The 26,422-nt window shown below is 33.5% G+C and overlaps 1 protein-coding gene across 1 annotated transcript in view; it reads left to right on the top strand.

The window, feature by feature from the left end:
* Positions 1-10,013: 10,013 nt before the first annotated feature.
* LOC142334683 (choline transporter-like protein 2) overlaps positions 10,014-26,422 on the top strand; it is a 59,313-nt gene continuing 42,904 nt past the window's right edge. Inside the window, exons 1-7 of the mRNA XM_075382912.1 lie at positions 10,014-10,265; positions 12,666-12,711; positions 15,233-15,306; positions 15,958-16,051; positions 16,622-16,730; positions 17,218-17,343; positions 24,437-24,539. Of these exons, the coding sequence (XP_075239027.1) occupies positions 10,229-10,265; positions 12,666-12,711; positions 15,233-15,306; positions 15,958-16,051; positions 16,622-16,730; positions 17,218-17,343; positions 24,437-24,539 (589 nt within the window). The 5' untranslated portion in view covers positions 10,014-10,228. The remainder of the gene's footprint in view (positions 10,266-12,665; positions 12,712-15,232; positions 15,307-15,957; positions 16,052-16,621; positions 16,731-17,217; positions 17,344-24,436; positions 24,540-26,422) is intronic.

The raw sequence follows: 26,422 nt of genomic DNA, 5'->3' as shown, positions 1-26,422 counted from the left end.
AGTTTTTCTAGTTAATTTGGCTTGCTTGATATGACTGAATTGATTTCTCTTTTGAGCTAATTTTGAAAGTATTTGTTATTTTAAGCAAAGTTAGGCCAATTTTCTACTGTTTTTCAGGTTTGTTGCTTGTTTCTATTTTTTTTTCTTCTTGCTGTAGTTTTCTTATTCGAGCTTCAATTTACATCTACTCTATGCCTTTTGCTACTAAAACGTGACGTTGAAGACTAGACAGAGCGTTTTTTGCTGAGGTAAAATTTACAAAATTTTTACTTTTTTTTTTGGTCTGAGTTTTCTATTGTTTGATAATCCCGCCAACTTTTAGATAGATAAATGCCTGTACAGAGGTAAAAGAGTTTTTTACTGTTATTTTGTAACAGAGATGTTTTTTGGAAATTAATTTGGTATTTTCTTTTGTCTTTTTTTGCTTTTTGCTAATATATTATAATTTTTTTATGTTCAATTTTTATTTAGAGCTTTTCTGCTGATGTTGCTGGAAGTGCTCGAAAGCTAGAAAGCACTCTTTCCAATGAAACAAATGATACAATTTTTTCTCTTTTTCTGGTTTCTTACTGTAATTCTGCAAGATTTTGAGTGGGTGATCCTTTACCGTAAGCAGTAATAACATCTTTTTAGTAAAATCACTGGGAATTAGCATAATGGCAGTTTCTGCAAAATTTTTAATAAAAAAATTTTGAATTTTTTTCGGGCCGAAATAATAAGTGGATCAAAAGACGGAATGCTTTTGCGGCTTTTTTTCTCTATAATCTTACGGGAGTGAAAAAATGTTGTTTGATCAAAAATTTGCTTTCTCCTTAGTGGTTTCTTGTTCACATGCGGCGTTTTGACCTTAATTTTTACCGTTTTCTTCGGCTGACTTTTTATCTTTAAATTTTATCTCTATTTTTGTAGTATAAGTTTTTTCCAATCCACTCATAGTCCATTTTAGGTCAATTTTTTGAGCCAATGAACTAGCCCTCCACACACACTTACCCCCCAGCAACGCCCTCCCCACCTGCTTACCCACATTTCTTACAATAAAAGGATTTCTTTTTTTTCATATTTCTGAAATATGTTTGGTTACATAAGAGTTTTTATTGCACTTCTCTTCAAGTTGTTTCCGGTATTCTACCGGCTATGTTTTTAACGCAGGTTTTTTTTCTTTTGACCGTTTTTGCGCTTTTCCTCTAGATTAATCTGTGATTTCTCAAGTGCTTTTTTCAAGCACTTCTTTGTTTTTGTGAGATTTTAATTGCTCTCACTCCGAAATATATTTTGTCCAAGTTAAAACTGATTGTTAAAGGTACGATGACAACGCCCCGAGTGATTAATGCCTCGGTCGAGGTGAAGGAAGCGGACTCAGGAGTTCGGGGACTCAACCCTACCTTAGCCTGAAGTTTTTGCACTCAAATGAAAGTTTGCCTCCCCCTGTCATTCAAGAGCATTTTTACAGAGTTAATTGGTTTATGTTTTAATTTTTGTTTTGCTTTGATATATGTTTGAAATTTTCTGGTGACTTTTTTTGTTTTATGACAGTTTGCAGGCTTTTCAGCTATTTTGCTGCATTTTAGAAGAATTTACCAATTTTTAACCAATTTTATTGTTTCACTGCTTTATAGAGGAATTAATAAGAAGCCTGTTACGTAACGAGTGTTTAGATACCAAGTCATTACATTTTCATTTGTATAAAACGTTTTTTGTTGAAAAAGATGATGAAAAAAATATGACTTTAGATTATTTTTCTTAGTTTTTCACGTTTTTGATTGATTTTTATATCTTAGACAAGTTTGTGAGTTTTTATGTCTTGCCTTCTCTGCTGTGGTAGTATCAAAAACGTTTAGAGTTTATTTTGCTGTTTGTGTTCCTTAAGTTTTTTAGCTTTTGGTGAGGTCAATGGCTCAAAATAGTTTTTCTAGTTAATTTGGCTTGCTTGATATGACTGAATTGATTTCTCTTTTGAGCTAATTTTGAAAGTATTTGTTATTTTAAGCAAAGTTAGGCCAATTTTCTACTGTTTTTCAGGTTTGTTGCTTGTTTCTATTTTTTTCTTCTTGCTGTAGTTTTCTTATTCGAGCTTCAATTTACATCTACTCTATGCCTTTTGCTACTAAAACATGACGTTGAAGACTAGACAGAGCGTTTTTTGCTGAGGTAAAATTTACAAAATTTTTACTTTGTTTTTTTTGTCTGAGTTTTCTATTGTTTGATAATCCCGCCAACTTTTAGATAGATAAATGCTTGTACAGAAGTAAAAGAGTTTTTTACTGTTATTTTGTAACAAGAGATGTTTTTTGGAAATTAATTTGGTATTTTCTTTTGTCTTTTTTTGCTTTTTGCTAATTTATTATAATTTTTTTATGTTCAATTTTTATTTAGTGCTTTTCTGCTGATGTTGCTGGAAGTGCTTGAAAGCTAGAAAGCACTCTTTCCAATGAAACAAATGATACAATTTTTTCTCTTTTTCTGGTTTCTTACTGTAATTCTGCAAGATCTTGAGTGTGTGATCCTTTACCGTAAGCAGTAATAACATCTTTTTATTAAAATCACTGGGAATTAGCATAATGGCAGTTTCTGAAAAATCTGTAATAAAAAAAATTGTTTTGAATTTTTGCGGGCCGAAATAGTGAGTGGATCAAAAGACGGAATGTTTTTGCGGCTTGTTTTCTCTATAATCTTACGGGAGTGAAAAATTGTTGTTTGATCAAAAATTTGCTTTCTCTCTAGTGGTTTCTTGTTCGCATGTGGCGTTTTGACCTTAACTTTTACCGTTTTCATCGGCTGACATTTTATCTTTATATTTTATCTCTTTTTTTGTAGTATAAGTTTTTTCCAATCCACTCATAGTCCATTTTGGGTCAATTTTTTTGAGCCAATAAAAATCATTTGAATTGTGTCGGGACTTGTCCCGCTGAGTTTTTTTTCGTCAAAATTTTTGTTACAATCTTGTGATGTCACAGTCACTTCAAATTTCCTTTTTGTTGAGGCAATCTTTTGTATTAAATGCATGACGGTTTTTAAGCCACCTTGTTTTACGAATGGTGAAAATGCATGTTTATGAAGATCTTATTAAGAGCTCTCGAGCAGCACGGTTAAGAGGACAGTTCGCGATGAGGAAGGTTGCTCTCTTTAAAATTCAATGTCCAAGAATCGAATCAAGGACCAAAATGCAAAAAGAGTCAATTAACCGAAAATGAAGATGTCAAAATTTTTTTGCGCCGATAAAAGGAGGGAAGCCAGTAGAATTAGTGACAGAAAAATGTCAAAATTTAAAATAAACGCAGAAAAGCAGTTTCCAAAAAAATGCTGCTTAAAAAAGTTTACAAAGCCAGGATTTTTCCTTATTGAATTTTTATTAATAGCAGTGACAGTGATTGCAAAGCTGAGCTATTATTGGCACCTATTTGATGTTTTGAAATCGTTGACAAAATTTCTTTGGTGACCATGCACGTTACACTCCTTTTTGTCAGCTTTTGCGAAATAGGTAATGTTGGTTTTGGGAGTTTTAAATATTTTTGCGCACGATGAAACGATTTATCTTTTAATAGCTTTGCTACAAACTTTTTCGTGCAATGGTTATGATTTGCCAATCTGTTTTTTTTTGGGTATGCTTATTTGCTCTCGATTTCTCAATTTTTGTGGGACTTAAATTGAGCTCTCCTGATCACTTTTAAGCACTTGATGCAGCCGTTTACTTACGAAAGTTAGGTAAAAATTGTTCATTAGAAGTTCTGATATTGGGTTAAGCTTAGTGGAGAATTTTATTTTACCTCCAAGACGGTTTGCATTTAGCCCCTTCTTCTCTCGAGTTTATTTCTTTGAATGCTTGTTGTCTGTTTTATTGTCATCAGAACAGAAAATTTATTTATATACTGATTTAGCACTTTTGATCAATATTTCTGGCCATTGCAAGCACTCCAATTTTTTTGAGGATTTTTTCAAAAATTAAGTCAGTATCAAATGCAAAAAATCATTTTCTGGTAAATGCACCATGGAAATCAAATTTGGGATTCGTATTCGTGCTTATGTTCCTCCAGAAGTTTTTTTAGATGTTTTTTAGAATACTTTTACGTACTTGCTAGCGTTATTTGATGCTCAATAGTGATGTTTCCCGCACCACTTCGATTAAGCAGTCTGTTTTTTTTTCTCGGGGTGAAGCTGTTTGAAAAATTGGAGCTCCGTCTGCCGTTCGGTAGCAACACTTCGGCCGTTTGTTTTTAGTTGCTGAGAAAGCAATAGCCGAACGGAGGTACTGTTGTCCTTCTTTGTTTCTTTTTGTTCTCTATCGCTATGGGGTGCTGTCTTTTTTTGAGATCTGCTCACACATTGAAAAATCAAATTAAGGTGATCAAAGCCAAATTGGAGTAGTGATTTTAGTTGCTCAGTTATTAATTAGGTTGAAATATAGAGTGGTTTTTAAGGCGTAAAATTTTCATTGTGAATTGAAATTAGAGTGAGGTAATTGTTTGTACGATGTTTTCGGTTTCGCGAGTGGGTTTTCAGAAATAAGTGATAACTGTGATCTAATAGTGTACAATTTCAAGTGTTTGGATCCTTCAATAGGAACCAATGTTTGTTATTACTTTTATACTATTTTTTATCATCGAAGATTGGTAAATTTTCAATTACTCTCAAACGAAGTATGAAACAATTGCTGTAAGCGCGTTTGGATTGTGTATGAAAAGTTTTCAATTGACTGTTTTTTCTCTTTTGTTCTAGTGCATTTTTTGCTTTCGTAATTTTTTTTCGCTTGACTTTATTTTTTTTTCGTTATATTATTAGCAGTTGGTGCAGTTGAGGTCGATTGAAAAAATTATATTCTAATTGAATGTTACATGAGGGCAGCGTTACAGCATATAAGTATAATGCAATTACAGACATCAGCACAGTGTAAAGCCTGTTGAAGTATCTTAGGTCTAGTTCTTTTCATTTGTTTTTGAAACTATCGCTGTTATTGTCTGGCAATCTGCCATCGATGTGTTTTCCACAAGCATATCGCTTCAAAGTGTCACTTCTAAGCTGCGTTTTTTGTATTTATTTTATGAGCTATTCATCGTACAACAATGGCCCAATTGCTTTGACTTTTTTTGCCTAATAAACGATACTGGGGGATGAAAATTGAAATACTTTTCTTTACATTTACCAAATTTTTTTAGTTAGCTATCATAGCCGGCTTAGACTATGAAGCATAAACCCCCTATCGTTTTTCCCCCTAAGAATTAGGAACTTTTTGATTATTAGTCAAGGTTTATGGTCGGACAAAAATTTTGTTCACTTAATGAGCCAGCTTGGAGGCTGGCATAGTTTGCACGTAGGGTGGTGGTAGGTGGAGTTAGTGTGCGCGGGGGTGATTTTGTAAGGGTAGCTGTTGTCGAGAGGGGTTAAGCTCGAACCACCGAACCTTTCCGTAAACAGCCAAACGCTCCAGCCTTTTGTTCCACAAGCGCTGATAGTTGCTGAGAACCTCGTATTTTTTCAGATAGAATATCAGCATTAAGTTGTGACCTATTGATCGGGCTATTTTTTTATCGAGGGTGGAATCTACGATCGAGCAGTTCAATAATTGCAAAATTAGGATTTTCAAAGCAAAAGAAAGATTCTTTATCTACTGCCTTTCGTCGGAAAAGCGATGCAATTGCAACTGCCCTCCTCGATTGTTTGTGTTAATTGTTGTTCCTTGTTTCAACTAAATTGCGTGCATGACGTAGTTTTTTTTACTCTCAAAGAAGCCACTTTTTTGTTCATTCGCGTGATTAAGTTTTTGTTTTGGGCACACGTGACTTAACTCATTCTCAAAAATGACTTCTTCACTCTGAAATTGACTTTTCTTTACACCCATTCGAAAAGACAAGGTCAAATGAGTGTGTGTCACTCTAATTGAAGGTTTCTTGAGAACAGCTAGTGGAAGCAGCAAAAAGTTGTACATACTCTTAATCAAATCTAACATCACAGCATTTTAAAAAAGAAGTTCCTTTTTGGTCTGTTTCTTTTACTATCGTTTTGAAACTGCAGATCTACGAAGCTATTGTGGCCTATTTTTTGGCAGTCTGCCATCTATGTTTGAAACTTGTCCCAATATTTATTAATCCATTTAAATAGCAGCATGACAAAACCGTTGACGGATGGAACAAAATCCAAAACAAATGTGAACAAAAAATGTGATTCAACCTGATAAATGAAGTTTTTACACTAAGCCGAGTCTTCATTTTTTTAATCTTTCTTTGAAACACTTAGTTCAAAATTATTTCAAACATATTGTTTTTGAGAATAACAGCAGAAAAAACTAAGAAAATGCCGTACAGCATAAACTAAATCATTATTTTGCTGGAGTATACCATCGCTGGTCAGAATCTCTTGACGTTCTGGGCAGACCGGATATGATTGAGCAAGATCATTCAGCAGACCAGGAAGCCGATTATTACTGTTTGTCTTTTCGCCATTTTTGCCTTCTTTTGCGCAGTTTTTACGAGAACAGCTCGCTCGAATATTGTTTTGCATGTTTACGTTTCTACTGTCAGCTTCAACTCATTGTTATCAGAAAAGAACTGAAGCGCTCACTTATTGCACCTAATTAATTTGATATCTATAGGCCGCAAAATCCAACTTGCACTTTTTAGCAGTCCTATCAGCACTAAATAATGAATAGCCCTAGTCTTAACACAAATAAAAAGTATTAGCACACTATCATACATCTTCATTTACATTTCTTAGTTCTTCGCTTCTGGCGTAGAGCATTTTGTTTTCGATAAATTGGAACACAAATTGATGCCATGTATTAAACGTAACCGATTCTGAGTTATGCAATTTCGGCAGCGAAACAAAAGCACTAAGCTTAAAAAACGAGTTTCTCGAAAAAAAAAAATTAAGTAGTTTTAACTGAAGGAAATTAGATATTTACAGAAGTGTTATGATTAGTAGTTGAAAACGGTGAGCAATATTTGAAGGATGAAAGAAGCCTCAAAATTTTCCCGTATATTTAAAACCGAATTTCAGAGGTTTTGTCACCATAAAAACATTTAAAGTTGGCCATGGGAAAAATGAACAACAAATAGATCAGGACTATTAATAAAAAAACTAACTAAGAGCGGATTAGCAAGTTATAGATTTTCTTAGCTTAATTAAGCGTAAATAGTTTCGGTTAATTTGGTACTTTAATTCAACTTCTTGGAACATATCACAAAAAGACAAATTTTACGCTCACTTCGACTAAAATGTCTTAGCTACAGTTTCCAATGTTGTTTTTTAAAACCCGTACTGAGACTTCGGCCGATTGCATAAATTGTGCTCTCCGCAAATCTGTTTGAACTGATTTTACATTTGAAACGAGTAACAAACAAGGCGAATCGTGATAATGTGCACAGCACATTATGTTCCGACCCCCCCCCCCCCAACCACTTCGAACGCCCTCCACGCATACATGATTGTGTGTGTGTGTGTGTGTGTGTGTGTGTGTTTGGGTATGTGTGTGTTTTTGTGTATGTATGTTTTTTTTGGGGGGGGGGGGATGATATTTAGTACTTTGGGGACACCGACTTTTTTCCCAACAATATAACTTCTGTTGACTTCTATAGATTGAGATGAGCAAAAAATTCTTTGTCGCTGCAATTTTTGACTTGGCGCGAAATCATCAGCAGCAAAACAACTCTGCCAAAAATCACAACTTTTTTGATGATTTGAACGCACGTTTGATTTCTGCAAACACAATACAATTTACTCCCATTTTAATTATCACCATCAGAATGAGGTCAAAGCTATTATTGCAACCATCAGTTTTGGAACCAATCTATCCCCCCCCAGCAAAGTGGGTATGTAACTTTGGGTCTTTCCCAATATAGCCCCCACCAGCTTAGTTGTCAGATAACCTATAGCCCCCATCATGGTAATTATACCATAATGGGGGCTAAAATTTCATGGGGGGTCTATAATGGGAACGACCCGTAACTTTTACGCCACCCCACGCCTACATGCTAATGTTTTGCACAGTAATACTCTGCATCACAACACATGAATTGTAAAACGTAGTAATAAGAAACAAGGTACGGAGGGCGGGGGAAATAGATCCCATAATTCTCCCCCCATATCTAAAAGATAGACCGACACATTTTTTTATAAATTTTTAGTTGAAACAGGCTCAATAATGGGGTCTTACCCATTATAACCCCCCCAGTTTAGTGGTTATATAACTTATAACCCCCAGTCATGGTAAATATACCATAATGGGGAGCTATAATTGCAGGGGGTTATAATGTGAAAGACCATTTATTGAATAGGTTTCAACTACATATGAACTAAAGTTGTGCAGATCTATATTTCGGTCTTTCCCATTATATCCCCCATGAAATTTTAGCCCCCATTATTGTATAATTACTATGACTGGGGGGGGCTATAGGTTATCTGACCACTAAGTTGAGGTGGGGGGGGGGTCCTATAATTGGAAGACCCCTGTTTTTTAGACAAGGGGAAAAAATTATGGGATCTGTTCTGCTCCGCCGCCCCCTATCTTTTTTTCATTACTACCATTTACAATTCAAGAGTCCTGATGCAGCGTATCACTGTGCAAAACAACAGCACGTAGGCGTGGGGCGGCGTAAAAATAGATACCCACTTTGGTGGGGGATAGACTAGATCCAAATCTGCTAGTTCTTGAAATTTAAATTTAGAAAGGTTTTGTCAATCTGATTTGGTGTTTTCGAACTTTATTGTTCAGAAACCCCAAATCAGGGTGACATAACTTTTTTAAATTTAACTTTCTAAAGCCTTTTAATAATTTTTTAATAACCTTAACTGGCAAAAACCAAAAATTTTGTTTTTGCCTTTTCCAGACAGAAATTAGAAATTTTTGAATCTATTCTGTTTCGAAGGTTTTACGAAATTGGTATCATTCTACCCTAGGCGCAGTGAATATTTTTACACGGTAATTTGCTATCCAAAAACCGAAAATCTAAAACCAACATCAGAAATACACTTTGACACCACGAAAATGTCAATATGATAACTAAAAAAATATATTACCTGATCAGGGATTTTTCAAAAAAAACTTATATAATCTATTTCAAAGGGCTTTTCAATGATATGACACATGCTTTTATCGGAAAAGTGAAAAAAAACTGTAAAAGTGAACAAAAACGCCAGAATGATCACAAAATTTTGGAGCTCGATAACTCCCTGTAAAAAATGAATTTCGAAAAAATCTTTTTAATTCTATAATCTACGCTGGACGGGCTTTTTAATGATACCACTCATAAGTTTCTACGATGAATATATCGATCGGCGAAAATTCACTGAACAAAAAAAAACCAATTTGAGTATATAGTTCCTCCCCCCCATATGATGGGGTCGGAACAATTACAGTTGAGATTGGTCCGTAGGAATACAGTGAAATGAGGTTGGGCCATCAGTTTTATCTCCCAAATCAAATATTTGGTCAACATGTTTGATTTTCTTCCGGAGAACCATTTTTTTCATCAATTGTTCTTAGATGCACCTAATGAAAACCAAAAAAATTCCGGAAATTATTTCCCGAGCTGCCACCACAATACTGTGTTGTTCTGCTTCGAATGAAAAAGTGAACTTTGCCATTGAAAACAGCAAACAGTTTCTGTTGTTTGATTTTTGATGGCAAAAAAAACAAAGCTTTGCCAGCACCGTAAAATTGTCTTACGTAAATAAAATAGGGCAAGAAAGACTTTTTCACAAAAAGGAAGAAAACTGGCCAGATTCTCAAATTAATTTCTCAACTTTTTACGAAAACACGACTGAGGAGTTGTCAAATGTTTTTGACTGCATTCATTCTTTGTTCATCTATTTTCAGCTCGTAATGTTCTTCGTGGTTGGATTAGCTAGTTGATTTTCTGACACCTCACGATAGTCTATAAAACTTTTTGTTTTAAAATTCTTCTAGAAAACCACACTTGCTTTGTTTTACCACCATATTTATCTTACTTACGTAAAACTAGCTCAAAGTAAGCGCGTGCTTTTTCAATTTTTTCTACGCAAAATTTAAAACTACGTCACTGAGTTTCAAAAAGTGATTTGAATATAATACAGAATGCGTTTAACATTTTAGAGTCAATGTACGGCGTGTTGTTGTTTGTTAAAAGCTGTTTGTTGAATGTGCCAGAAGAACTGTACCTTTAAATCTTGACTTTATTCAGACCATTGCTGATAAACCACTTGTTCGAACACTGGCTTACCTATTCTGATCAAAAAGAGGCTAATTCTTTAATATCTGATTATGGGTTGCTGTTCGGGGCCGAAGAAACCCGAGAACGGTAAGGTCACTTTTATCAGACAATATCTTAAAACAGTTTTCAAATGTTGTTGCCGAGAGGGCCCCAACTGCACAAATCCGGCCTTAGGTTGAATTTCATTCCTATTTCTTCGGAATTATTAGTATTCCACTGACAGAACGAATATGTTCGAAGAATTAGGAATAGTTTTTGAAAAGTGGTTTGCCTGGCATTCTAACATAAGCTTTACCGTGCTATAAGGACAGTAATAAAATGAAAAAAAATCAGGTTTTATTTTTACTTGAAACTTTGCTATCAAGTTTACAAAATTGTTTGGTGGATTATTATCACCCTGTTAAAAAAGAAACAACTTCTACTGGCATTCATAACTATTCTTCTACAGATTTTTGGTTTGCCTCGAAGGTTTCGCTCCAGAAGCCAGGTTGAAATCAATTGCATCATGATCATCGATTTGATAATGAAAAGCCAGACCTCAGAATCACAATTACAAGTAAACGCTTCACTAATTTTGATATTTTGAAAGAGCTAAAATTGAACAGAATTTGCCGAGCAATATGGTCTGTTTAATTCCGACATGTTCCATTTGATATTTTCTTATATTGGACAAAATCAACAAATTTTCTTTGGAAATGAAATTTAAAATTTCGGTGCAAAAAATGACAGGATTTTAATTTGACAGAGGTTTTAACGTTTCTCGTTCAACGCCCATTGCTTTCCGTGATCAAATATTTCTACAGGGTTACTCAATTGTCGGTCAGTGGTTAATTGTCACGTTCGCAGTGCAAATCAACTAGTAAAATTGCTATGAACCTTGATTTTGCCAAGATGGGAAGCAAATTCTTCACATTACATGACCAATGTCTGATTTCTAGAGCAAACTTACTCGATATTGTTTATTTTCCCCCGCTATAAGTAACTCATTTCCACGCGTGACCATTTTTTACGGTTGCAGAATATAATAACTAAGATAGTGTCAAATAGAACGAAACGAAAGAAAGCCTAATCGGTGAAAATTTTCTGAAATGCCTTCCCTGGATACTAATTGTGGATTAAGAACAGATTTAATATGATCGCCCAGATGATTGCACAAGAACAATTAAATCTTTGAGTTTTGTCTCGAGTACTTTCAAACACAATTTGGGAAAAAATGAAGCTAATTTATGCTCAATAATGTGGAATTGGGTTACGTTAATGCGTGGGTTAAATTTATGCGTGAATACTATTGACAAAATGTATGTCTTGAAATTTGCCATTTCGAACGGTGGTTAGGTAATGCCTGTATTTCGAACGGCCATGAAAAAAGTAACAATGAAAATGAGATCCACTTTGAAATGGAAATGATGCTAATGTGCACTCTAAATTGATAACAAATTTGATATATAATCTGCCCCCTTATTTAGATTATTTGGATGTCAATAAGGTCATTGGCACTCATTCTCTTTTTCTCACCTTGTCTTTTATTCGAAAAAATTATTTATTTCGTTACAATTGAAGCATTTAAATGGTTACATGACATTATGCCCAATGCCAAAATACACATTGTTCCGTATTATACCTATTGCCATTATACCCAATTTATCCCTTTTAATCTTTTCGTTCAATAGTCCGATTACAAATTAGCACTTGGTATATCTATTATTTTTTATCATACTTAAATGGATAATTTTATGTTTGATTGTGTTAATTTCATATCAAGTCACACAGGGCTCATATCAACTAATTAAATTAATTATCCAACTTTAAATTGTTATTTGTTTTGATATTGTTTTTTGTTTATATATGTTGAAAACGGATTATGTTAAGAATACAAAAAGTTGCTAAGCAGCGTTAAGGTCTTTTCTTCAAACAGCCCTCCAGGGAAGTTTACACGATTTTTTGCTGCGGCGTGATTTTGAGCGGTTATTTTTTGCTATAGTTCAAATATATCTTTCAATCATCACCGTCTCATGCCAAAACTGAACTAGTATCTACGGTTCTCACATTTATATATAAAATTTGAAAAAAGTTTGGATTTCATTATTCAGCGCAGAAATGAACAAAAAAGACGAATTGACTTTTTATCATTTTACTTTTCAGTGATAAAAACTATTTGCGTTTTATTCCTCTTTTAAACTAACATGTGGTATATTTTGTTTTTTTTTGTAATCAAAAAGTGAAATTATATTATCCTTACCATTGAACTAATGAATTAATTTACTCGACGCTTTCAAAATTTGTATTAACAACGAACGTAACTTCTGAAAATTGTTGAGTGAGATAATTTTTGGAGAATAAAATTTACGCCCGAAATTGAGATATATACAGCACTCAACACTTTCAATGTGATTCAAAAAAATAGAGATCATTAAAAATGAAGAAACAAAGCTGTTTCATTGCAAGTGAGCAAAATATTTTGCATGAAGTCAATATGTTGTGTTTCAGAGGCCCGACAAAGTGATCCCAATTTTGGTGGACCAATCAAAAACAGGTGAGATATTGACAAAAACATGTTTGTCATTTTAGTAAGAGTTTAAAATTTAGTAATTAGAAACAGAACAGGAGCATAAATTAATAGTCTAGGATAAAGAAAGTAACTAAACTCAACATTTTGATATTGATATCAATACTCTTACGTAGCTGTAACATCTCTAATCTGAAATACTTCTTTATCAATTCTTTGGTCACGATAAACTTACTTTATCAATCTGAAATACTTCTTTATCAATTCTTTGGTCACGAGAAAAGCGGATTATTTTTCTTTAATGCACATTTTTTACAGCGAAAAAAATCATGGTGCTAAAACATATTGTTATTGTGAAACTTCTATTTGATGAAAGATATATTTTTGGACAAGCTTTGGACTATTGTCGTCTCAAATTGTTGTCCTGATCTACCAAAAAAAATTCGTATTCACTTGTTTGAACTCTGGTGCCAAGAGGCTAACTACCTATAATTTTTCTCATTGCACCAATCAGATTTAAAAAATAACTTTTTTAATATTACTTCGTATAATTTTTTCTGGGCCTGTCGATTACAAATCCCAACATTTTGCAATGTTGTTTTTTGCCAGGAGTATTGGCAGACACAAAAATTAGAAGAGATGCTTATTCGCCGACAGGTTTTATCGGGATGAAGTGAAAATAAATACACCATAATTATGTAATTCAATCTGTGTTATTAGAATTTTTGACTAAACTGTTTTTGATCCTGACAATTTGTTTGGTTCAGAAAAACTCATATCAAGTGTCACGGGATCGCTGAGGCGTGGCCAATTGAGATAGTATTTACTGTTAATGTTAACTTACTGTCAATATTTTGTTTTAGAACCCAGGGACGCTACCTTACCCGCTGTATGATAGTATAATTTTTTGGACTGTTGTTTTCGAGTAGGATGGCTGCCATATTGGCCGACAGGCTGCGGTTTTAGCCGACAACCAAGAAATGAAAAAATAACTGAAAACTATAAAGGAAATTACAAAAGAATAAATAAAATGAGCGATAAAATTTATTCTGAAGCTGTGATTGGCCAATTTAAAACACTATTTCGGAAGCGGGATAATAGACAGCCGCTTTTTTATCAACTAGCGTAACAAAGGTCTATGTATCCGTGGTCGCAACCTCCCCCTTTCTTCCTGTCAGGAAGGGGGGGGGGTTGCGGCCACTGAGATGGCAAGTAGAGCGCCACCCGACCGCACATCAAAGATAGTGGTCCACCAAACTCCCAATTTATGGGCCAATGAGACTTTTTTGACCAATTATGATTAAATTTTCGTCTAAATTTCTCATTTTTCCTTGGCTAAACGCCCAGTTGGCCATTTTTCGTAGCATCTTTAAGTAGTTACTTTTGCTTAAGAGTGTCGTTTAAAGAATGTGTCGGGTAATTTGTATGTTGACTAATTGGCCGGCCACGACGTTGTTTAAATGCCATGCAATAATAAAGTATCAGTGGTTTTTATTCACACACAGCTGTTATTATGTTGGTTCTGCAAAAAAATTTGTTGATTCAGTTACATGTGCTTGCACGCAATTCAGTTTAATGAGCCTAATTATTTTAAGACTGCAACCAAAATATACAAGCTATTACCACCAAGGCCTCAAAAACATATTGCAGGAAATGCGATACGAGTTCCAACACGGACTGAACGGCAAGTCAACATCAGTACTGGGCAACCAAATTGCAAGTCTTATATCAGTACTGATTCAGAGTCACTTTTTCCACTTTTTCATCATGTCACTTTTTACACTTGTCAGTATAATGCAAGTCTTGGCCAAGACGGGCAAGTCTAAATGCAAGTCTTGGCCAAGACGTGCAAGTCTAAATGCAAGTCTTGGCCAAGACTTGGCACGTCTAAAACACGTCAAAAATAGCAAAAAAACGTCAGAAATGGCCGAAAAAACATCCAAAATAGCTCCAAAAAACGTCTAAAATAGCAAAAAAAAACGTCAGAAATGGTCGAAAAAACATCCAAAAGAGCTCCAAAAACGTCAAATATAGCCCAAAAAAACTTCAGAAATGGCCGAAAAAACATCCAAAATAGCTCCAAAAAACGTCAACTAAAAGCTTTAGAACTTTTTCGCCACTTTTTAAGGGCCGAAGAACTCTGTAATGCATTTGGAGACTGGAATCGGTCTGCAAATTTCCTATCTTTAAAAATAAGCTGAAGAACAAAACCAGGAGCTCTTTAGTATCAAATGGCGTAATTCATCTCAATCCATTATTCCAGTTTCATCATGAGGTTATTTAATCTCAGATATAGTCAAGTTTACAAAGGACAAATTCAGTGTTCCGTTTAGAATGCTGATTTCCAGATATCAGTACCACTACAAAAATAGGGAATAATATAAGTACAAGACGCGCACACAGGCTTAAAATACACACACAAACACACACACACACATTACGCACACACGCACTTACGCACGCACACACACACACACACACACACACACGCACACACACCACACACACACACACACACATACGGGTATATTCTTTTTGTTCATTTCAGGAGCTGCACTGACATCATCTGTCTGGTGATTTTCATCCTCGCCATCCTACTTTATGTAGTAGTCAGCGTAGTTGGTAAGAACAACATCAATTAGTTCACATATCATTTAATCACTTCTAAAAACTTCAATTCATATTAATTGCAAATAGTTGTAGTATTGAGGAGTGGAAGGGGAGGCGGATTAGTATAAAAAGTAGACCAACAAGAATCTAAATTTGAAATAATGTTTCTTTATTTGATACCTTTACGTACTGCGCTGTTAAAAAACCACTTGGTCGCGGTTGATTGCTCTCATGCGACTAGTTTTTTCAAAATTTAATGTCCCTCTAGGCTTTTTCTAGTGTCAAGTTTATTTTCTACTTTTGCGCAATTTGCATCCGGTTGTAGTTTCAACTCTGCAGCACGCTGCTTTATTTAAATGAATTTGTTTTTCTTTTTGGAAGGAGTAACTAAGATAAAGAAACAATGACATATGAATGCATAAGATCTACGAATAACGGTGCATGATGCACTTGTTGATGTTGCTAGCTTATCATAAGCCATTTTTTTGAGACGATAGATAACTTTTTTTGACAGAACTAATATACAATATTGCAAAGTACTGGTTAAAACATCAAAGAGTTGTGGTCATTGACATGCATGAACATACCAAGCTCGAGTCAATTCCTTAAATGATTAAAAATTTGGTAGCTAATACGGTAACCATGTTGAATTTTGTGTTCCAGCTTATTACTATGGGAACCCGTACCTGTTGCTGCTTCCCCAGGACTCCGATGGTAATACATGTGGATACGACAACACTGGCAAGAACGCACTCGGGTATGATTCACAAGTTAACGACTGATCATCTTTCAGACTTTCATGGCGATTGTTTATTCAGGCTCTCGTCAATTTGAAAAATGGCAAAGTTTTTCGTACCAAATGTTTTTTATCCCTGAAGAATTATTTTTCCAAAAGAGTCAGTGTAACTATTCCCCGCATAATTCATGTTTTTGTTTATTTTCTCTAATAATGATGAGAACAAACGTTAACTTAGTCCCACAAAAACTGCAAAACGATAAAAACTGTAAATTTTATGCATGTTCAAATTTGTGTATATGCAAATTTATGCATTTTGTATGTTAATGTTTGCCGTGGTAATTGATGTAAACATTGGGTGTTTGTGCAATCACTAAGAACATAAATGCACCGACAGTTATCAGGGAGTTTGACAATTTGGATCATTTCAGATTTTTCTTTCCTTTTGGATGTTCACCCGAGACACATGTTACTAAAACATATTGTCGAAAATTTTTCAATAAAATAGGGGTAAATGCAACTAACAAAGTTCAACCTTTGGTCCATCCAGTACTTTTGGCCCATTCTGCTCTAGTTCCTTCTCAATTTTAGCCTGGATCTGACAAATAAGCCCCACCTTCACATGTTTGACATCACAAAGTGTGCAAACCTTGCGGGTAATGTGGCCACCTCTGGAGAAATTGCCTGTCCTACAACTTCTGTCAGTCACTATCTATCTAATCGTTTATATATATATATATATATATATATATATATATATATATATATATATATATATATGCCATAATTACAGCTTAAATGAAATTGACAATTTCAATAAAGGTCAAAAAAACACTATTCTTAGCTATCTTTTTGCGCGAATTTATCGTAACTTCAAGCCAGTGCAGTTAATTTTACCTTAGTTTAGACTTTACCCTCGACTTTTTACCGCAAACTGGATTAAAAAAGACTTCATTTCATACCTAATTCGTATCCAAGATACTTAAATAATTCAGATCTATTTTGATCAATTTTTTTCTCTTCTCTGAAACCTCCGCGAATTAATCTGATAAATCAGCAAGCAGCCGTTACGACGGATTGTAAGTTTTAGTCGCACCAAGATAAAGTTGCATGGCGTGTATATTAATTTGCCCAGCTGAATTTACGATCAAGTGAAATAATGAATGTGATGAGAATGGTTGCCGCAGGTATGTCTGGAGAGATGTCCGACTAAGATGTGGCTAGGACACTGGGATCTGATCCAACAGGAGGCAGGTGTCTCGGTGACTGAAATTGACTTCACCAAATACATCTGCAAGAATGGAGTCACAGCTGTTAGTATCCACCTACATATCATCATATCATTAATGCAGGGTGGATATCTTAAAAAAACGCAAATACCAAAATAAAAGCTGATCAAATCCGAAAAATCATTTAGGGGTTAAATTCAAAGCCATAAGTCAATTTCCAATTTATTCTGGTAAATATTCTTTTCTTACAATAATTTCACTGATGAGAAAGCTCAAACCAAAAAAAAAATGAGAAGCTTCAACTCTCATTGTGAGAAATTCTCATGAGAGGTGAGAAATTTATCGAAAAAAATCTATGGTTTGTGTGCAAAAATGAAACTCTTCTTTAAAAAAGTTGCTTTGAAAATCAAGCACTTGATTAAACAATTAATTCTCCTTACTTTTAAACAAATCTTAATGTAACAAGGAGGCTCGGTAATGTGCGTTCGCACATTAAATTCCGACCCCGCTCATCTACATTTTTCACTTAAATGTCTACCAAATGAGGAAGAGATAAAAAATTTAACATATCAACATTTCGTTCAAAAAACTACTAAAAGAATAGAACAAATTACTCTAGAGGGCCTATGAGACCTGTGACTACCATAAAATGACTACCAGAAAGGACGGCAATAAAAATCAGATAATCACAAATATCAATTACGACAAAAACTCGTCCATTTTTCGAAAACCATTAATAACCCAATCAATATGGCATCCAATTTTGCTCAATGCAAGTCGGCAAGAAATGAGCAAAAGGTAGTTTTAAAAAAAATGAGAAGCTTCAACTCAATGGTATTTTAAAATAACGTTGCTTTTTTGAAAAGAATTAATTGCAAACTGATTAGAAAAACTATGCATTAAAAAAAATTAATGAGAATTTCTTTTATCCCTTCATAGAGAGCAATTGAGACCTTTCTTTATCCAGTGTATGTCATACGACTACAAAAAAACGACAAATATAGGCAAAAAGGAAAAATTTGAACAAAAACCATGTCCCAGGCAATTAAACACTAAGCAGTTTACTAAAAACTTTGAAAACATTGGGAAAAAACCGTTATAAAAAGCAAATTGTAGTTCAGTAGATAAGGGATTTGACTTTTCTATAGAAATTCTAAGCATTAAGTTAACAGAAATAAGATTGGTGAATCTCAAAAATCTGTTGCCTTTTTTTATAAACAAATAACTTCAAATTTCAGAGCCAACATAAGCTTCGGAATAAAAGAGTAGACATTTTGTTTTGCAACTTCATAGAAAAATATTTTCAATTGTTATTAGTGAGACTAAATCATAAGACTAAAAAAACATTAAAAACATTAAAATTTCACAAACAACTTTACAAAACCACAGTGTTGAAGCGGTTAAATTTTTAAAATACAAACCGCGAGAACATAAAATGTTCATTTGCGACTCCTTTGTTCATCATAAAGTCTTTTTGTAAAACGACTATCACAAAATGACAGCAATGAAATCCACAAACATTGAAAATTATCTAAATTTCACAAAATTATTCTGAAAAAAATTCTCTAAGCCCTGAAGAGATCAGTCAAAATGTTTAAACAACAAAAAATTTAATGTTCACATCTAAAAAACATTAGAAAGAACCTCCCAATACTGAGGCTAAGTTACGAAAAAGATACAACATTGTGAAATACAAATAAAAACGCTAACCAGAACAAAAAGTGATAAGTTGAAGAACACTATTACTTTTTCTGAGAGATTTAATTTGAAAGTCAGTAAAATCTTTAGCTATATATCGATATCTTTTGTCAAATTCATTTATTTATCTATAGTTGGCCACTGAGACCTTTAATTACTCAATATTTGGCGTACGACAACAAAAATTTACAGGGAATAGAGGGCAAAAATTAAAAAGTATACCAAATTCTGCAGGAGAACGGTGTCGCAGAGCTTAAAACCATATGATATAAAAACAATAAATTTTTTCAGTTCCAAATTTGTTAAAGCATTTTTGATTTAGATTGCTCAGACATGTGACAATTTACCAAACAAAAAAACAACAGAAAAAATGAACATTTATTCACAAAAATCACAAAACTTTGCATGAAAACTCGTAGTACCAAAAGCAAGAAAAATCACTGAAAGTTACTTAAAACAAATACATTCAATGACATAAGAGACATTAGATAGCAACCAAAAGCGTGGTAGATGTTCATTTACACCTCCTGAGAAAGCCATTGGGATCTTTGAATTGTTAGACTTAGTAATCAGACCGCAAAAAGAATAGCAATTGAAGGCAAAACACAGGAATTCAGTTAAGTTTTACTAAAACTCTTCCTCAAAGCCATAAAAACAAGTAGGTTCTCTGAAAACAAGCTATATCTACATTCGACCTCATGTTTAAAGATATGGGAGCCGTCATTAATGGAGCCGTGAATAAAAAATGTTGTCAGTGATTACAATTAATAAACAAGAGCATAATATTTCGAAAAAAGGCAGCACCAAAATAAAAATTAAAAATTTTGCATTGTAAGAATCCATGATATCAAACCTATGCCTGACTTTGCCACGCGAAGCTGCCGAAGTATCTTTCAGTTGCTCACAAATTAGATCAATTTTTCAGTAAAATTCTTTGTATATTAACAAAACAACGATGCATTTTGTATAATTATCGAGTTAAATCTGCAAAAAACAGCAAAACTTTAATTCCAGAAGATTTTCATAGGGCACCAAATTTCAACTAGCGCTTCATTGAGATTAGGGAGCCTCTGTCAAGGTTTCTAGGTCACTACGTCTGGCAAACTTTAACAAAGTGGTCCAAAAATCATATTTTGTGCTATTTTTGTTGAAAAAAGTTCTTATAATGAAAATTGAATCAGAAATTTTAGCCCAAAAAACTTCAATCAAACCATTCAGCACTGCTGTTTTGTCCCTAATGGCAACAATAACACTCTGCCGTTAAAAATTTTAACTTATTTCAAATTATATTAGCGAAATTGTGCCAAATTTTTGCAAAAGTTCTTAAAAATGTGATCAAAAACTGTCGAATATTCACCAAAATTTAATTTTCGATAGTTCTTGTAAAAAACGAAATTAGAAAAAATGTTTTTAATTCCATATTTTAGGATATACGTGCTTTTTAAAGATACCACTCACAACTCTCTACGATGAATATATCGATCGGCCAAAAATGTCTGAACAAAAAAACTAGTTGAATATATAGTTCCTCCCTCCCCATTAAAGTGGGGGTCGTGTCAATAATAATGCAAGACTCTTGAGCTTGAGCTTAGGAACATAACATTGAACAGTAGTGACGTAATGTGATTTCAGTGGAAAAATTTAATTGTACGCAGCTCAAAAACTCTGTTCTTCTTTTATTTATTTAAACTTTCCAATCATTCCTTCGCTCAACGCTAAAAAAACTTGATATGTTTCATTTGTTTTGGATGGGATGACAGATTGTTTCATATTTTATTCCAATTGAGAGAATAGAATCAACGTTAAGAATTTTCTTATTTTGCTCACTATAAGCTCATTTTCAACTTTTTGGTTTTAAGGCATCCTGATCATGTCTGCTCATGTTGAAGGTAGAGAATTTTTAAAACTAAACTGACAACACAAGAGATCCTATTCATAATATTTTTCAAGGAATGCAGCTCATTTGTTTTTGTTGTGTTTCCAAAAATTACTTCTCATAGTTTTTCCCAGGAATAAAAATTATTTGATTTTGTTTGCTCTTGTGTTTTATATTATTACCAGTTTAATTTCAGTTTGGGCCGTTAGAGGTAGCAATTATCTTTGAACTAAATGTGCTTTTCGGAAATTATGAAATATAACAGAAAAAATATTGGTCATTATTTTTCCGTTTCCCTTATGATAATAAAGTTCTCAATGGCATCTTGTTTTGGTGATTGAGCAGATGTTATTGTGTCAAAACCTCAGCTAGGTGATTGAATTTTTCTAAAGTTTGTAAAAGTAATCTCATATATTTTTATAGCTGAAACAAATGTAGTAGAAGTGAAAAAATGAAAAAGAATTGAATTATTATCTATGATTCTTCTTAATCTATATTGTATCAGAATAAAAAATCAGAATCAACCGTCAAAATCATAAGCGAACAGAATCGATGAGAATAGAATGACCAAAATCATAAACTAGTGAGTGCTCGATTTTTTTCAGAGGACGCAACATCTCTGCCTTGCAAAAAAAATTTTCGAAAAATTTTGGAGAGTTTGCCGAAAATTTGCTGCGCACTTTTTCTTGGAGCTTGAAATTGTAAACTTGTTTTGAAACTTATGCCAGTTTAAGAGATCTATGTGCTTTTTTTCTGTTTTCCACAGTATATTTATTTTTTTTTGTTGAGAACATTATGCTTACACAAATTCTACAGAGCCTCCTCGTTGTTCCGACCCTCTTGAGGGGGGAGGAACTATATACTCAAATGGGTTTTTTTTTGTTCCGTGAATTTTCGCCGCTCGATATATTCATCGTAGAGAGTTGAGACTGGTATCATTAGAAAGCTCGTCCAGCGTAGAAAATGGAACTAAAAAGATTTTTTTTAATTTTCGTTTTCTACATGGAGTTATCGAGGTTTAAACTTCTGAGAAAAGAAGGGTGAATTCACGTTGTTTTTATTCACATTCTCCGGAATTTTTGCCTAAATTTTCGTCAATTTTGCTAAAATTTGTTATAATTTTTAACAATAGTGTCGTTGATTTTAATTTTGAAGACAAACAAGCGTTGTTGATTGTTTTTATTTAATTTTTTTGGTCAAAAAATCTGGATAAACATTTCAAAATTTAGCCTTTTTCATCAAAAACAGCACGAAATAAGCTACTTTAGTCCACTCTGATTAAATTTGCCGACAGTACATCCCCAAACAACACTCATACAATCTTTGTAGACCCAGAGGGGGGCTATTTCTACTTCAGAATCCGCAGAGAGTGCACTGTAGTGAAAACTTTGCCGTTTTTTGGCTAACTTTACTCGTTGATTATCAAAAATGCAGAATTTATTTTGAGTTTTCAACTAACAAATTATCTATATCTACAACATTCGAAAAATCAATTGTTCCTAACGGACAATAAGTATTAGCAGGGCTAGTTTTGGGCCATTCTTGGACAGTTACAATCCAAAAAAATTGGGTTGTAGTCAGTCCGTCTTTTTTTTTTAAAAAAAAAGACTTTTTTTAATAATAAAGAACAGAACATATCAAATCAAAGCTCAGGAGTGATAAGTACAACCAATTTGCTTGCTAAACAGCTCCAAGCTAATGCATTTAGTTTTTTAATTGAAAGTTTATGGTCGTTTCTTTTTTTAAAAATAATTGACTTTTCAATAAATTATGGCTTAATTAAATTTTCCTCTATTTTTTTCTTAATTTGTTCAACTTCCAGCTTAGTGTGAGCAAAGAAAGACTGATTCTTCTTTCTACTGATTTAAAATTTGTTCTCGGATGCAGTTTTAAGCCTGAAGTTTTTGTTTTCTGGCTTTGATACTACAAGATTTCAGATTTTTGTTTGTTTTGATATTTGCCAGTTTTTCACGTTTTCTAATTTTGTTACATTATCAAATTATTGACAGTTCTCATGTAACCTTATTAGCATTCAGAATAAGGCACAATTGAACATATTAAAATTTTTCAAGATATACATCATCGTTTTAACGGCCTCGACGCCTCTTTCTTGAAGAAATCAATTGAATTTTTTAATTTTGTCTCTAACTGTCATTTATACTTTGTCGTTTCCGTCGTTTGAAATTTCCTGTATAGTGATAGCTTTCATTGGCTTTTCATGGAAAAATAGAGGAACCGATATTCTGATATTAGTAGATAGCTGATGGCTTTCATGAGTTTGAAATAAATCGTTTTCCAAAATTAAAAAAAAACTTTTTAACTTCGCAATTTTGTTCTTTTTATGTTTCTTTTTGTTACCTAATCTCGTTAGTTAATTACAGGTCAAATATGACATTATGGGTGTCAAGGGAATAAAAGGGATTGGTGTCCCAAAATCTTTTTTTAAAAGAATTTGTTATGACCTTACTGGCTTCGACACCGGTTTTTCTCAAAAAAAAAAGTAAATTAATTTGATTTTTGTCATATTTGACGTTCTTTTTGTAGATGCAAGAAATATTCTAGATAACTACATGTCTCGAGGGCTTCTTTTTCATGAATAAACGACCCTATTTAAACAGCTCTTTTTGTAATTAATGCCTTTCATGACATTGAATATAATTTTGTTTCGAAAAAAAATTAAAAGTATTACATACTTTAGCGCTTCGCTTTTTTGTCTACTTGTTACCTAGTCTTACTAATGAACGGCCACGTACTACATAATAGCTGTTTGAAGAAGGCGCAATCAAATTTGTTTTGATTGTCAAAATTTGGCTTGACGGTTTTGACAGCGTTTTCAGGCAAGTTTCATTTGAAATCTTGTTTGTTCTTTGTTGTTCTTTTTAGCCGCTTTAAAAATGAATAAGGACAGGTCCTAATGCTCTTCTATAGAAGCAGTGGTGATCGTAAATTTGTGGTAAAATTAATTGATTCCTAATGGTATTTATTACTTAGAAGTTAACTTTCAAAAAAATAAGTTACTTTTTTTACTTTACTGTTTTTGTTCTTTTTTGTATAATTGTTACCAAACCTTTTTATGGACTGGTCGCATATATTGTCTGGTGATTTATAAGTTATTTTTGTTTAGTTTTAGGTTTATCTGACGGTATGTTGACTTTGTTATTAAATTTAGTTTTTAAGAGGGACATAAATTTTTTGATGTAATTAATGTTTGTTGTTGTTCTTGTTGTTGTTGTTTGATTTTGCTGTTCGTCTTGACTCGCTTTCTTAATATTGACATATTACAGCAATCTAATGCATCAATTTTTACTCCACTGAGTTGTTTGCTTTGGAGGCTATCTTATCGTTCATACAGAATTTTTTGAAAAAGACTTGGGCTTTTTTGGGATTCGCAAAAAATAATTTTTGGGTTTTTCTATCTGTTCTTCATTTGGTAGAAAATTATGCCAAAATCGTGGATGGGCGGGGTCGGAACCTTATGTGCCATCGCGCATTACCGAGCCGCCTTGTTTGTTAGAGTCTTACAACTGAATAATCACTCAGATGTAATTTCAGGGAGACAATTTCTGTGATGAAGTAAACGAGAGTTTTATTAATGTTTTGCAGGGAACAGGAACTGGTGAGATCAGCAACGTTTCTCTCCTCATCGAGCCCTCAGTTGGTGGACCAGATGGAAATTGTGCCTCATACTATTTCGCAGAGGAATCACGTAAGATACAGTCAGAGAATTCAATAAATACATTCCATTCTAATTCCTTACTACTGCTTCGCAAACAGCTCCGTTCATATATATATATATATATATATATATATATATATATATATATATATATATATATATATATATAGTCTCATTGATTTTGCATTGCCCGTTCGCAATCTCAATCAAAAGTTTTCAATTAACTTTGGTGTCATGCAGGCATCTTCTGGATGATTATCTCCTAATAACAGCTTTCAATTATTGTGATTTCAAACAAAGATTTTTTTATAATGCTTTAAACTTTTTTCGGATTGGACACATGTAATTTCAGGAAATATAACCAAACAAACAGTTAGGTAAATATTTACATGTTCTCTGTCAATTTGATAGTATTTATTTTAGTTCAATCTATTAAGCACCAATTAATCAAATAATCAACTTGGTTATTCAAGACAGTCAGGTCACTTATATACAAAAATTCAGATCTTCCAAAAAAGTCTAAACAATAGTTTCAAGTTAGCATCCTTTGCGTCCAATTACTGTCCATTTTGCGGTACTACAAGCAAGAACGTAAATCCGTCCCTGTGTAGTTCCTCTTAAATGGACCTGCCGACAGATCAGATTGCAATTGCACTTTTTTACAATCTACTCTATCATTGGACGAGCAGAGAGTGATCTTCAAATGTTATGTTGCTTGTCATTTCTCATTGGATGACAGGAAATTATTTAGATATGATAAATACTTTCCATTTCTTCAACATCTTCAACAAACGTTGAACTGAACTTAAAGTTATGATGAGTTGCCCGATAAAACCTGCACTTTAAAAAATGTCTAGGTAAATTTACCTGAAACGTTTGCAAGTAAGCAAAAGTTTAGGAAACAAAATCTGCAAAATAATCCACTAGAAATTGATGCTGAGACAGGCCCAATGGGCTCTCTTCACAAACTTAAGAATTTTATAGAGACAGTTGCTTTTTTCTATGCGCGAAGTAGACTTGTCTGACTCCACATGACTGACTGACTAAAAAACACTGGAAAACTTCAATAATTACGACAATAAAAATATAGGTTGCAGTTGCTAGAGTCAATGGCATAAACATGGTGTATAAAATCAGTAGATTGACGAATTAAAAAAAGCGTTTACTACACAAAAGTCCTCTTAGTTTCTGACTGTTTTTCAGGATTGTTTTTAGGTGTAAACTTTTTAACCTAATAAGACACTTAAAAAATCTGATTAATATGTAGATATTTTAGTTGGTTAATTAGATTGTTTCAAAGTAATTCCAACCTGAAAACTTGAATTGCCTAGAAATCTTTTTTTCATAAGAGTTAATCCAAGAGGGTATAAGAGCAAAATCTAGGTAGCATTTAGATAGTTTTACCTAGAATTGCAGCTAATATAAAGTGCTTTTAGTTTGATTCTAGGTGAGATGCATTAATGAAAAATTTACTTGCAAAACCTTGGTAAATTTTCTTGCGTTTGATATTCAGATTATAAATCAAATTTTTTTATTTGTATGATCCGTACGTTGTCAATAAGTAATACTGAGTATTGTGGTGAAAAACGATTAATTTACAGCTCTTTTTTCACAAATTTCCATGACAGTACACTAGTCTGCAGCTCGATTGTATGTGAAAATTGTATCAGTCCGGGGGAATGGAGGTTAATATACAATGACCTCCATGCTGCAAAATTGTGGAGTCGAAGCTGATAGAAACAACCAGTGTTAAGTTAAGTAATCGCGTGGTAGCATAATTTAAGCGACAAATGTCTTGTAGATGTTTGGTATAATATCTAGGAGGCCATATATGACCATTTGTAAAATTCCCAAGCCTTTATTTGAAAATTATAGCATGTGTAGCGCATCAGGTGAGTTATAAACCTGCATAT

This window comes from Convolutriloba macropyga, chromosome 2 (genome assembly GCF_964194025.1).
Source record: "Convolutriloba macropyga chromosome 2, txConMacr16.3, whole genome shotgun sequence".
Taxonomy (NCBI): domain Eukaryota; kingdom Metazoa; phylum Xenacoelomorpha; order Acoela; family Convolutidae; genus Convolutriloba; species Convolutriloba macropyga.
Note: the sequence above shows the minus strand (reverse complement) of the source record. Positions and strands in the feature narration are given on the sequence as shown.